Source organism: Carassius gibelio, chromosome A25 (genome assembly GCF_023724105.1).
Source record: "Carassius gibelio isolate Cgi1373 ecotype wild population from Czech Republic chromosome A25, carGib1.2-hapl.c, whole genome shotgun sequence".
In the NCBI taxonomy this organism is placed as follows: Eukaryota; Metazoa; Chordata; class Actinopteri; order Cypriniformes; family Cyprinidae; genus Carassius; species Carassius gibelio.
The window spans coordinates 15,614,661-15,629,113 of NC_068395.1; the positions used below are offsets into that span (position 1 = coordinate 15,614,661).

General features: G+C 38.8%; 1 gene segment (V, D, J or C); it reads left to right on the forward strand.

Annotated features, from left to right (window-relative positions):
- The first annotated feature begins 13,765 nt into the window (after positions 1-13,765).
- On the forward strand, positions 13,766-14,418 carry LOC127947176 (immunoglobulin kappa variable 3-15-like). The segment is given in 2 exon segments: positions 13,766-13,900; positions 13,995-14,418. Coding segments are annotated over 2 exon segments (384 nt in total).
- Positions 14,419-14,453: the final 35 nt, after the last annotated feature.

A 14,453-nucleotide genomic window follows, 5' to 3' on the forward strand; every position in this document is an offset into this window, starting at 1 on the left:
TATATGGCTGTAGCTTAATTCGGTTGTGAGAAGCGGCAAAATTCCTCCGAAACCTAGATGCGGTAAGTGAGGGAGAAAGAAAACAACAGCTATGTGAACCAAAATACGGGACAAATCGCGTCAAATATTGATTCTGGGACAGTGCAGTTTTTTTTCAATGTATGACAATCGCGGGATAAGTAGCCAACCCAAACTGTGTGTGTGTGTGGGGTTGGGTGTTCTGTGTGTGTGTGTGTGTGTGTGTGTGTCTGTCTGTCTCTGTCTCTGTATGTCCTGGTAAACCCTTGTGGGGGTAAAATGCCCCACAACGATGGCAATATTTGAAATCCTTATGGGGACAAGGATTTTTTTATTCACATGAGGAAAACAGCTTATAAATTATCTAACTGATGTTTTTGAAAATGCAAAAAAGTTTTCTGTGATGGGTAGGGTTCGTGTAGACTTTTTTTACACAGTTTGTACAGTACAAAAAATGTGTGCGTGTGTGTGTGTGTACACTTTGTGATGGGCACTTACACTAAAAGATCATGACAACTATTTTATATTTGCTATTTAAAAAGATTTATAAATCTGACAAATCATGTTTCTATTTAAGTCTAGTGTTTTGCACAAGTTTCTGTAAGGGTTGTGTAAAATATGAATTTTGAACTTGATAAAAAAGTGGAAGTCTGCAATGTCCTGAGCTTACTAATATAGTGAAACAAATGTGTTTGTCAATTAGGCTTTTTTTTTTGATGTGCTGAGTCAGGATGGCAGCTAAAAAAAGAAAGTTAGATATTAGGAGCTACTTTAAAACAAATACAAGTAAGTCATTTAAAATATTTTCTCAATTGCTAAAGGGTAGAGTCATCGGCAATTGTAAAACATTTTTTTTCTAAGATTTCTCTCCCTGTTAATTCTGTCAATGTGTTGTTTTGCCAGCTGAGGTGACAGAAACAGTCCTGCTAGGTAGTTGCTCAGGAAGAGAGGCAAGTGGAGAGGCAGGGTCACAGGTGAGGTCAAGTTTTGACATGATGTTGACATGTTAGTATAGTGAGATTTATTATTGAGACAATTGTTAGGCAGATGATCTGCTATATAGTTCGTCAATGTGTGTTTGAAATGAGCGCTTTGATCAGGCACAAGTTGTTGCATTGTTCATTTGTATGCATTGTTTCATTTTATCAGGTGACAGAAACAGTCCTGCTAGGTAGTAGCTCAGGAAGAGAGGCAAGTGGAGAGGCAGGGTCACAGGTGAGGGCTAGGCTGGTAACAATGTTATCATAAGAGTAAATGTAGATATTTGTTTTGTATTACATTGATATTGCACTGGTATATTTAGAGGTTTATTAATCACTCATCATACATGGTTTTAATAATATGGGCATAAAGTGGTTACTAGCCTTATCATAGTGTAGATGTATTTTTCATATGCGGTAGTTGATACAGAGTGGTTAATTGTGTACTGTGGTGTATTTTTAAGGATGCTGATCCATCTGTAGACAGCAATAGACAGAGTAACTGTGAAAGTGACGACATCGAAGAACAGAGTGACAACAATGAAGAACAGTGTAGAACTGGAGATATTCTGGACTTTGACATCAAGCCAAACCAACCTCACCCCAAGAACATTGCAGTTCAAAAGCTGTCAAATAGGGTCCTCCATTTTCAGGAAAATTGGTACAAGCAGTATCCATGGCTTCACTATAGCCCTACTGTGAAGGGAATTCTCTGTTTTTACTGTGTGAAAACATACACAATAAAGAAAAATACACAGTCCAAAAAAGCAGACACTGCGTTTTCCTCTAAGGGATTTAGTAACTGGAAGAATGCTCTTGTTAGCTTTGAACGCCACCAGAATAGCAAATCGCATCATCATGCAGTCACAGTTAGTGCTCAAGAAGCAAACCCAGTAGATTCACAACTCTCAAGTGCCTGGGCAAAGCAACAAGATAATGCTAGGCACTGCCTGCAAAATATTGTAAGTTCAGTACAGTACCTAGCTAGGCAGGGTCTGGCACTGCGAGGCCATGAGACCCAAGATGGGAATCTATTTCAGCTTTTGAAATTTAAAGCCAAAGATGATGCTAGTCTCTCTAGTTGGCTATCCCATTGTCATGACTATACCTCTCCTCCAGTGCAAAATGAGATTTTGCAATTGTTAGGAAATTGTATTGTCAGAAGTATTGCAGTCTCTATCCAGTCTCTACCAGTTTTGCAGTACTCAGTCATCATAGATGGCACTCAAGATGTCTCAGGAGTAGAGCAAGAATCTATCTGTTTTAGATATGTGGACCATGACCTGATACCACAAGAGGTTTTTGTTGGTTTATATGAAGTTCCAGGGACAACTGGAGTAGAAATTGCTAGGGTGGCTGCGGATGTCCTCTTGAGGCTAAATATTCCTATGAGTTGTCTAAGGGGTCAGACATATGATGGTGCAGCCAATATGTCAGGAAGACATTCAGGAGCACAAGCAGAACTTAAAAGACAGCAGCCATTGGCTTTGCATGTGCATTGTGGGTCACACTGTCTTAACTTGATCACACAGTCCGCTTGCCTAGCCAGTCCCGTGATACGTGATGCCTTGCAGTGGGTCCATGAGCTAGGGACATTAAGCCACCAGTCTGGGAAATTTAAGGCCTTATTTTCAGCAGTAGCAGCAGGTTCAGAAAGACAGTCGATATCACTCAGACCTCTGTGCCCAACCAGGTGGACAGTCCGAGGAAAAGCTATCAGAGCAGTGCTGTCTCAGTATGAGAGTGTTTTATCTAGCTTGGAGGAGATGGCATCAAATGGGTCTAACACAGGTGTGAGGGCAAATGGACTACGAGAGAGATTTGAAAAGGGTAAAACTGTGCTTGGACTTTTTTTGGCGTTAGAAGTGATTGTTGAGTTAGAGTGTCTGAACAAGTCCCTGCAAAAACGGACAGAAACAATTGCAGGAATGAGAAGGTCAATAGACTGTGTCAGATCTACTCTAAAAGGAAAAAGAAATGAGGACAGCTTTCAGGAGGTGTTTCAGAAAGCAGTGGCAATGGTTGACTCCCTTGGGATGGAGTCTATTCAGATTCCTCACCAAAGACAGCCACCAAAACGTTACACTGGTGGGGCGAGCCAGCACACTCCCAAGTCAGCTGAGGAGCATTATAGAACAGAGTTCTATAAAATGATAGATTGTGTTGATGCCCAGCTTCAGGACAGGTTCTTCAACCAACCAGATTTAGATGTCTTGCAGAAGCTAGAGGAAATTCTACTGACTGGAAAAGTAAATGACATTGTTGATCACTATCCAGAACTGAATAGGGATAATCTAAAAGTCCAATTAGCCATGTTTCGGACTAAAAATACTTTCAAATCAAGTACTGAAGTGGCTAATATCATGAGAGGAATGGCTATTGAAGTGAGAGGCTTGTTTGATCAAGTTGAAACCCTTGTCAGGCTGCTTTTAGTCATCCCAGTCTCATCAGCTGAGGCTGAAAGAAGTTTCAGTGCTCTTAGGAGACTGAAAACATGGCTCAGATCAACAATGGCACAAGTGAGACTTAACAGTATTGCTGTGTGCCATGTCCACCAGGACAAACTGGACAAAGTTGATGTAAAACAAATATGCCAACAGTTCATTTCTGTTAATGACAGACGTAGACATGTGTTTGGCTACTTCAAATAGTAAGGATTCGGAACAAGACAGTAGACACAAAGTTAAGTGAAGTTAAGTCTCTGTCAAACTGCCTCCTTGTCATTATTTGTTACCTGTAACATTACAGAATTAGTTATTGCATTACACTATAAGCAGAGTAAAGTTAATAAGTCTGTTAAACGGCTTCCTTGTCATTATTTGTTACCTGTAACATTACAGAATTAGTTATTGCATTACACTATAAGCAGAGTAAAGTTAATAAGTCTGTTAAACGGCTTTCTTGTCATTATTTGTTACCTGTAACATTACATAATTAATTATTGCATTACACTATAAGCGGAGTAAAGTTAATAAGTATGTTAAACTGCCTCCTTGTCATTTGTTACCTGTAACATTACATAATTAATTATTGCATTACACTATAAGCGGAGTAAAGTTAATAAGTCAGCCAAACTGCCTCCTTGTCATTATTTGTTATACTATTCATTTCCTGAATCCTCAGCTTCCGGGAATGTCCCCACCAATCTCAAAATCAAACCTACGCCTCTGGATTCAGTCGTGTTCAAATGATCACTAAACGTTTGTCATGACATCTCTCTGCTTGCATGATAAATATTATTTTAGAAATTAATAATTATTTCAGTTTAACACTACATACTTGTTCAGTGATAACTACGAAAAAATATATAAAAAGTCATAACAGTCTTATCAAGTAACTGTACGATGTTGTATCCGAATGCAGATAGGAAAAATTTTGTGATTGTTACAGATACAAATACTGGCTGTTACATGAAAATGTAAATATGAAATGTCATATATAAAGTTTTTAAAATTTACATATGTAATTGTTGCATAAGGCTATACATTAATACGCGTTTATTGATAAAAAAAAGGCTATCTAGGTGTAGACGTAAATAAAACACAATCTAACAGGTAGAAAATTAAATTAGAAACATCTAAACTTTTCAGCTCGCAGTAAGTGCACCACTGGTCATGCACATCCTTTCCCGGAACAATACTGAAAGCTAAAGCCCTATTCGGACGGGACTAGTTTTACAGGGGGTCGTTAGAGAAATCTGCGTTTCACAGACGTACTTGGTGATTTTAATCCCATCCGAATCTGCCACGTCTGTGTTTTTCTCACACAACCTCTGTGATAATTCCAGAGCAAATTACCTACCGTTTTTCAGCAAACTCAGTGATCCTCTGAGAAAACTAATCCCGTCCGAATGCGAATGTCTGTGATTGCCGGTGATATTTTATTTCACAACGCGTTTCCTTGTGTGTTTTGGCCAACATGAATTACCGTAGATCGATGCTCTTACCGCGCAGATGTTTGATATATTTGCTTAGCGGCAAATAAATAATAATAAAATAATAATAAAATCAAGAGCAAGATCACGTAAACTGTTAATACCGGCTACTGTAATATCAGCATCAGGTAAGATTACTCACGCTCATTTATGTACTCAGTTACATAATGTTTTAATTACATTTAATAAAAAAAAAAAGGAAAACAAGTTAATCTAAAGGAACCACATATTAACATGGTTTTGTTATACTAGCCATTTAGTATTTATTGTGTAATAATACTAAGGCAATCATTCTGAATGAATGTAATGCACGCACACAAAGCGCGTGATCTCTGTGACGCCCAGATGCACAAATCGGACCCTCCCACCTCTGTAATAAACACGGAGATGTTAGTCCCGTCCGAATTGGTACATGAAAATCACAGACGTCAGGTAGTAAGAATCGAAACTCAAATGTAGTTTAGAAAACTAGTCCCGTCCGAATAGTGCTTAAGATGGAGAAACAGATGATCATAGCTGTACAAGGATAGCCATTTTTTAAATGAATCTATTAGCAGAGCTACTGAAAGGGGTGTTTAGTGCTGGAATTCCATTTATTCTTTGCTGAAACTTCTGCGTCATCTTGGAGAGCGGGTCATGGTTGCCCAGCAACAGCAGACGCCACTGGAGCGCGAGCGCAGGCTACAGAGTGCTTTGGAAATAAGGAGAGCGGCGCTCCTAGCCTTTTCCACACTTTTTCAGTCGCGACATCATGCAAATGTGGTTTTGTTTTGAAGGAGACATTTTTTATTTTATTTTTTTGCTGGACTCGGTTTAGACCAACTAGAAGACTTGGCGAGTCCAATGGCCAAGTAAGAGACAAGTCCGAGTGCAAATTCAACGAGTCCGAGACAAGTCCGAGACGACAGAAAAATGTCTCGAGTCCGGACTCGAGTCCAAGACCAGACTCGAGTACTACAGCCCTAGTGCCAGGTCATCAAGTCCCTCGAGGAAAGACTCGAGAAGGTCTGTGCTTACAATTCTTTTGAATTCTGCCCGAACCTGAGACGAGACAAAAAAAAAGAAAGAAATTAGAGAAAAGATTTTCAAAGCTTAGAGTCACAATTTAGTAAGCCAAGGTTGTATGTTGTCAAAGGCTTTCATCCACTCAGTAATACTAAACACAATTCTCTCACTTATCTGTATGCACATTCACGTCACAATTCGGACTAAAAAAAAATATATATTTCTTAACGGCCCACAGTACAGTATCAGACATCTCTCTAGTACTTCCTGGAGGGAAGCTCATACATTGATATCCATTCATTGGATTAAGTGATTAATCTTAGGCTGAGTGTTGTCTATTGTTATACCTGTCTCTCACAGAACATGGCCAGCCATCTAGCTATGACATCCCGAATGAGAGGTTGATCCCTACGATCTCCTTTCTGCGCTTGTAGAACGTGGCTGACATCAGCTCTTCTATCTGGTGGTAATCTGCATCTTTTTTCAGCACTTCCACCTGAATTGGATTGCACAAGCACAAATTACACAGTAGGCTTCACAGACACAAAAGCAAAGTTTAGGTAGATAGTATAATATAGGCAGGTATGTATGCAGTAATATTAGACAGGTATGATATGTATGTGTGATGTGCATGTGTGTGTATGACGTACCTCCATCATCCTCCGCTTTTCTTCAATGTCTTCATCACTCAGTCCTCCAGGTGGATCTGGACAGTAGTGGACCTCGCCCTTCTTTGACTTTTTCAAACGTGGCCCCTTGGCTTCTTCTCCTTTTCTTTTGTTGACCCTTACCTCTGGGCATCCAGCTGCACTTAACTTCGATAGTTTCTGAGCTTAAACTTCAGGCTGTAGAACCAGCCGTACCAACCATTTCCAGAACTTGGCTCTTTTAGACTGGGATGCTTCTCCACAAGCGCTTTGGCAACATTCTCATAGTGTTGCCTCTCAGGATAAGGACTAATCTTTGACATGCTGTCTGCAAGTGTGTCCAGTATATCAGTTTTCATACCTTTGGGAATCACCAGCACAGATCCATCTTTTGCATATCTTCCATTTGCTTCTTGCAGCTTGAGTTCAACATCATGTGAGAACTCTGGAATCGGGAAGGGCTCAGGCCAGTGCTGGGAGTCAGATTCCCCACTACTGAGAGATGGAAGGCTGGCTGTATCCAATGTGGAATCAGAGCAAGCTGCATCAGCTGTGAACAACCCTTTCAATGTTGCTCTCTCCTCAGGAAGGTCTCGGATGTCGGTCAAATTGGTCAGCTGATCCATGAACGCAGGGTCCTCAAATTGTAAAATAAATCCACCTCTCAGGCCAAGGTTTGCACGCAACACCTGGCACAGTGCATCAACACTAGTGGGTGTTATTTCGATGGAAAGGCACCTGATATCCGTCTCAGAGAGGATAACTCGCAGCTGCATTGTGGATCACTTCGGCCTGAAATTGAAGAAAAAAAAAAAGGTTTAATTAATATACATACAAACAAATGGTTACTACTGAAAAGATTTGGAAAACACTTCAAGAGGGTTAATTCTTTTGGATCAGGCTGTTAAATTATAATTTGCAGGACACCCAACACCTGGGTTGCTCCTAGAGAGATTTAGGAAACATTGCAAGATGTTTAATTCTTCTACATCAGGGTAGAAAAACACAAACTTATAGCAGCCTTAATTCAGCAAGAATGTTCTAGGAGTGGTTAACAGGCGACCCTGGACAAGGTATGACACAAGTGGCATGTAGTCATTGAGATCCTCTGGTTTCACCAAGAGACACTCAGCAGGACTTTTCTTCACAAGATGGTAACTCCTCAAATGCTCCACATAGTAAGTCGAAAAAGGTTCAATGAAGAAACAAACATGACCAGCCAGCACAATGCATATTTCCAAAATCCTTCCGAAGTTGGGTAGTCCACTTGTACTTCCAACAGAAAGTATCATTCCCTTTGAAAACTGCGTTCGATTTAAGAAGATTTTAGGGGTCAGTCCAACTGTGTCAACATCACGGAATCTATTCAAGATTGCTAGTCTAAGACCACCATCTAAGACTCCCAGGCACACATCAGTCACTTTTGCTGTCTCAATCTCAGGCTTGAAAATGTTGTGCATTTCAAGATAATATGCCAGCATAAGTTGGTGTCTTGAGGCAAGGGTAAGCAGAATGTTTTTAAAGTTATTGGCATCGCGCACTACCTTCTTAAAGAAAGAATGCTTAGCCTCAAACCTGATTGTCCAACACTCTATTAAGGATCCATATCTTTTAATAAGGCAAGGATAATGTTCAATAAAGTGATGTTTGGGGCGCAATTTGTAATCCGGGAAAACTGTCAGTAGTAACTGTCTATGATCCGGTATTTTGGACTGCAAATAACACAGGGAGTCTTCAGTGTGATTTGGAGTCGCTAAGAGCTCAACCAAGTCTTTCAGCTCAAGGATTACTTCCCATGTTTGATCCCCTTCTGGAACACGGTGGCCGATGATAAGGGTAAGGAAACGCACAAGACTCCAATTTTCGTGGCCGTTACCACCTACAGTTCCACTCTTTTGAAAAGTTGAAGGAATTTTCTGAGGACAATTTGTCTTATCTGAGAATTTAAAAGGGAAGCTCTGTATTTCACTATTAAGCTCTTCTAATGTGAAATACTTCTTTGAAATCAAATCTGCAAGGCAAAGACTTAGTTCTACAGGCACAATCCCTTCCAGCACATCATGTAAAAAATCAGGTGGAAAGCCTGTGCATGTGTGAAAACCTTTCAGGCTGTTGAGAGGGCAGTCTCGTTTCACACCATCAACAGATGCAAGGTCCCTCTGCTTCAAGACACTTACAGCTTCATCAAATGATTCTGGAGACCTTAAAACAAAGTTCCCAGTTCTAACATCACACGTTTGTATGTCCTGACGACTAGCTAGACAAAACCTACAAAACTTCTCAACATTGAAAGACTCTTGGAATCCACCTAAGGAATGTGCTGTCAAGTTGTCAGCAGCAACGAACAAGATGGTGCCTTTAACATTACACCCTAGTTTTTCTACGAACACACCTACTGTTTCAAGACATTTAATATCTTCAATCAGTGGCTTCAAAACACGATCATAAGCATAAATCCTTACATGCTCAGCCTTGCACAGTAAAGCAAGGTAGATTGAGGACAATGCTGACTTGTATCTAGAGGGTAAATTGCCAATAACCCAATACACACCACAGACTTTATGTTTTTTTTTTTTTGATGTGCCCAAGGGATTGCAGATTTCAAAGTCGTCAATATACAAAGTAATAGCTACACTTAGTTCTTGACCTGAGAGGATTCCATTCGATTTATAGAACTCACCATCCAGAAAAGACTTGTAGTAGCCAGACTGTTCAACAGGTTTATTTTTCCCCAGTGCTTGCAGTACCTCTTCTTTTTTAAGAAGCTCTGAAAGTAACTTTAGAATAGGGATATAGATAACAGTATGAAACTTTTCTTGTCTGTTCAAAAGATATTCGACAGGTTCAATGACACTAAAGTTCTTTTTGTAATATAACTGTCTTTTGTAATCTGTGCCTAAAGATCCTTCTCTTGAAAGTAAATTAAGGGGGTTAGCACTTTGAAATAGTTCCGTCAAGGATGTCAAACATTCCTCAGATGTGCAATTATGCTTCTCCAAAACATTCTTAGTTGACTCCCTAGTTATTTGTCCAGCACATTTTCCAATATCAAACAAATCATCCACAATTTCTTGAATCGCAGACTTTGACACATGAAGGACGGCTTGCAGTCGAAGGAAAAGGGATGCAATTCTGTGCTCAACTGACTTCTGTGTAGGCTGAGAGTCAGGTTCAGTCACTGAAACAACTGGTGACTCTAAATCAAAGTTATCCTGTTCATCGTTTACAGAAGCTTGACTTTGACAATGAATAATAAGTTCAGGTTTGAAATTATTGAATGTAAAAGACTGATGATATCGGCTTCTGTGAGCAGAAAAAGTTGAGGCTACTCTAGATGTAAAACAGCACCCCACAAATGGGCAATTCACAGTCTCTCTTTTTAGCAAATGTCCCTTTAAATGAAGAAAATAATGTTTGATATTGCTTGGCGCTGAAAAAGTACAAAGTTCACAACGAAGTTTAGCAACGGGACTGGTTCCTTGTTTGTGGTCCGTCAAATGTTTTAAAAGTTCCACATGGGATTGAAAGACGGTAAGACAATTCGGGTAAATACAACTAAAACCTGTTCTTCCACGTCCATGCTTGTCCTTGTAATGATTCACTATAGTCTTTTCAATGTACGAGGTAAATTTGCAAAATTTACAAGTCCACTTCATCAAATGAGTAGTTGAGCCTGGTAAATCATAAAACACCTAAAACACACAAAATAGAAGAAAAGTTTTAGCTGCTAAGTGATGTGAATTGTAAAAATTAACAAGAGCACATTTCTAGTTAAGTCTAACTAGCAAATTGGATGTATGAATTTTTGGACTGCTCTTTAGTTCTAGGTTACGTGACCGATGTTCTGTAATCAGAAACAATGAGCTTGCAGCAACCAAGCAGCTGCTAATAATCTAGCACCAAGTTAGTTTGTTATTATCGCCGTCATGATCAACAGGCAGCTAACGTTACTCGGCTCGCACTCAAGCGTACCCCATCAAGAACAACAGCCTCCGTAGTTCTCCAAAATTATTTTGCAGCCCTGGCCATTAACATACACTACTGTTCAAAAGTTAGGGGTCAGTAAGAATTTTAATGTTTTTAAAAGTAGTATCTTCTGCTCACCAAGGCTACATTTATTTGATTAAAAATACAAAAAAGAAAAAAAGAAAGTAATATTGTGAAATATTATTCCAATTTAAAACAGCTGTTTTCTATTTTAATTTTAAACTGTAATTAACTCCTGTGATCAAAGCTGAATTTTTAGCATCATTCCTCCAGTTTTCATTGTCACATGATCTTCAGAAATCATTCTAATGAGGATTTGATGCTCAAGAAACATTTCTGATTATTATCAATGTTGAAAACAGTTGTGTACATTTTTTTTTTCTCAAAATTCTTTGAGTAGAAAGAACAGCATTTATTTAAAATAGAATATTTTCTAACATTATAAAATGACTTTACTGTAACTTTTGATCAGTTTAACTAAATTAATAGAAGTATTGCTTTATTTTATTTCCCCAAAAAATAAAATAAACATTCTTACTGACCCAAAACTTTTAAACAGTAGTGTTTAATGTTACAAAAGCTTTAGATTTCAGATAAATGCTGTTCTTTTGAACTTTCTATTCATCAAACACACAACTGTTTTAAACATTGATAATAATCAGAAATGTTTCTTGAGCAGTAAATCATCATATTATTCTGATTTCTGAAGATCATGTGACTGAAAATACAGCGGAGCATCACAGAAATAAATTACAGTTTAAAATATATTAAAATAGAAAACAGCTGTTTTAAATTGGAATAACTTCACAATATTACTGTTTTTGTTTGTATTTTTAATCAAATAAATGCAGCCTTTGTGAGCAGGAGATAACGTTATTACTTTTAAAAACAAAAAATCTGACTGAACCCAAACTTTTGAACGGTATTGGGCCTTGACATATGGTCTATCAGAAATGGTGTTTTCTACAATGAAAACTGGTATCGTCTCAGATAAAGCTTTATCAACCGTCTCTGACTGAACTGCTAGCAAACGTGTTCTAGCTAACGTTAATGGTCGCTGAAATGTGCCTCGTTTAAATGACATCACAGTTGTTGCACATATCAAAGGGTAACGATGGCTAACGTTAATCACGTTGTTGGCTTAATCACGCACATTCTTAAAATCTACAAAACACGAACACTTACCAATAGCGAACTTGTGCACGCCAAACCGACTCGTCTTGTCTGACGGAAAAATTAGGCACCCGGCCGACTGATTGCTTGCTGGCGCGTAATCTTGTTCGTCTCGAGGCCTGGCTTCGTTGGTCGTTCCCCGCACAATCTGCAACACACCAAAGACTTGTACTCCACTCAATTTAAAATGGCAAGTTCATTCAAGCACCTGGTTTGTATTTTTAATCAAATAAACGCAGCCTTGGTGAGGAGATATTTCTTTTAAAAATATAAAAATCTGACTGAACCCAAACTTTTGAATGGTAACGTTAGTGTATTTGGCCTTGACATACGGTCTATCAGAAATTGTGTTTTCTAACGTTACAATGAAAACTGGTATTGTCTCAGATAAAGCTTTATCAACCGTCTCTGACTGAACTAAAAAACTGAACTGCTAGCAAACGTGTTCTAGCTAACGTTAACGGTCGCTGAAATGTGCCTCGTTTAAATGACATCACAGTTGTTGCACATATCAAAAGGTAACGACAGCGCACATTAAAATCTACAAAACACGAACACTTACCAATAGCGAACTTGTTCACGCAAACCCGACTCGTCTTGTCTGACGAAAAAATAAGGCACCTGGCCGACTTAAGTTTGATTGATTGCTTGCTGGCGCGTAAACTTGTTTGTCTCGAGGCCTGGCTTCATTGGTACGTTAGTTCCCCGCACATGCGCAAAGAGCTGTCCTCCACTCAATCTGCAACACTCCCACTCAGTTTAAAATGGCAAGTTCATTCAAGCACCTGGAATTTGTGATTCATTGAAGTAACTTATGAACCTATATTGGAAGATTGAAAACTCAAACAATTGAGTTGAAATTTCAAAACACATTTTTTATGTTTGATTTAATGACATCATCAGATCATTTTTTACAGTGTATTTTTTAAAGAATCGCTACTCTGTGTGACTCCTCTCCATCCTGAACTTCAGACTGATACATTTACACTAGTGTTTTCTTTTTAAAACACATAACTTTTGTCATGGTTACGCCTGTTGTTCACACTACTCTGGTGTTTTTGACCCTCGAAAACAGAGACTTCAAAAAATGCTGCAGACGGGGTTAAGTTTCGGTATAAATATACTAGTGATGAGAAGTTCAGATCATTATATCCAAATTCCCCAACACATCTTTTTACTCAAACATTGATTGTGTCATATAAACTTTATTGCAACCAAGACATAATTATAAGAAACACCTCTCGAGTCTTCAGACTTGAGTCGTTCGTTCATCACGTGACAGCTCCATAGACCAGAGGATATGCAGTCTTCACAGAAAGAGAATTGATTAGTTCACCTCTCGAGTCTACGGGTTAAAGTCGTTTGCTCTTTTGTCATGTGACAGATTCCTGAATCAGTATCTTGTAACGTTGTGTTATATTTAGGAATTATCAAAGTGATTTCCCCCATCATACAGAAAGTTTGTAAGACTCGAGAGATGAACTAATAATTTCTATAGATCCCATTGGATGTTGCGCATCCACGGTCAACTCGAAATAAATCGAATCCCTCGCTCAGACAACTCATCATTATCAAAGATTTATTAAAAATGAACAGATTGTTCAAGAACGACCCATCACTAAAACGGACAAAAATGATGGCAGCTGCCCATATTCTCTCTGCGTATCCCTGACGACCGTGTAAACAATAACATCTTGCACATCGTTGTACCTGCAAGAATGGTCATGTGACATGCGTTATCAGTTGTGTAGTGTGAACAGCCACACATTAGGGCCGCCACTGCATGTTAGTGATATTTAATATAATTAGGTTTATTATCGTCCCAGTAAAATAATCATTCATTGTAGAAAGTGTCTGATTTCTGTAGTTTACATTCATCACTAAGTATTAAAGAAAGCACTAAGTTTCTAATGTTTTGTAGAACATGAACATGCATGAAGAAATCAATCTGAGGTCTGAGACTGACAGCTGTCTGTTCTGTGTGTGAAGAGCATTTACATAGAGACACTTTGCATGAGAGAGTTTATAGTGCTGTGTGTTTAACACTTCATGACTGAGAGCAGAACAGAACACAATCTTCATCATCACACAAGACACAACAACAACAATGAACAACATCATCATCCTCATCTGGACTCTCACACTGTTCGCTCAAGGTTTGTAGTAAAACTTTCATGAAAACGATTAATAATTTTAAAATGTGAAAATATACATAATTTTTAATTTTTATACTTCATTCCTTTCTTTCAGAGAGTAGAGGACAGTACACTGTAACTCAGAGTCCATCAATAACAGCAGCTCAACCAGGACAAGAAGTCAGAATAAACTGTAAAAGCAGCAGTAATGTCTACAGTGATAGTAATGGCTTATGGATGAGCTGGTATTTACAGAAACCTGGAGAAGCTCCTAAACTCCTCATATATCTTGCTTCAACCCGTTACACTGGAACTCCATCTAGATTCAGTGGCAGTGGATCTAACAGTGATTTCACTCTGACCATCAGTGGAGTCCAGACTGAAGATACAGGAGATTATTACTGTCAGAGTTTTCACTATCCAAACAGTAAACGTGTGTTCACACAGTGATAAAGAGTCGTACAAAAACCTCCGTCAGTCAGAGTCACAGTGACTGCACTGATACAGCTGAGAGATACTGCAGCTGCTGATGAACACAATCACACACAACACTGATCAACACAAACACTAATAA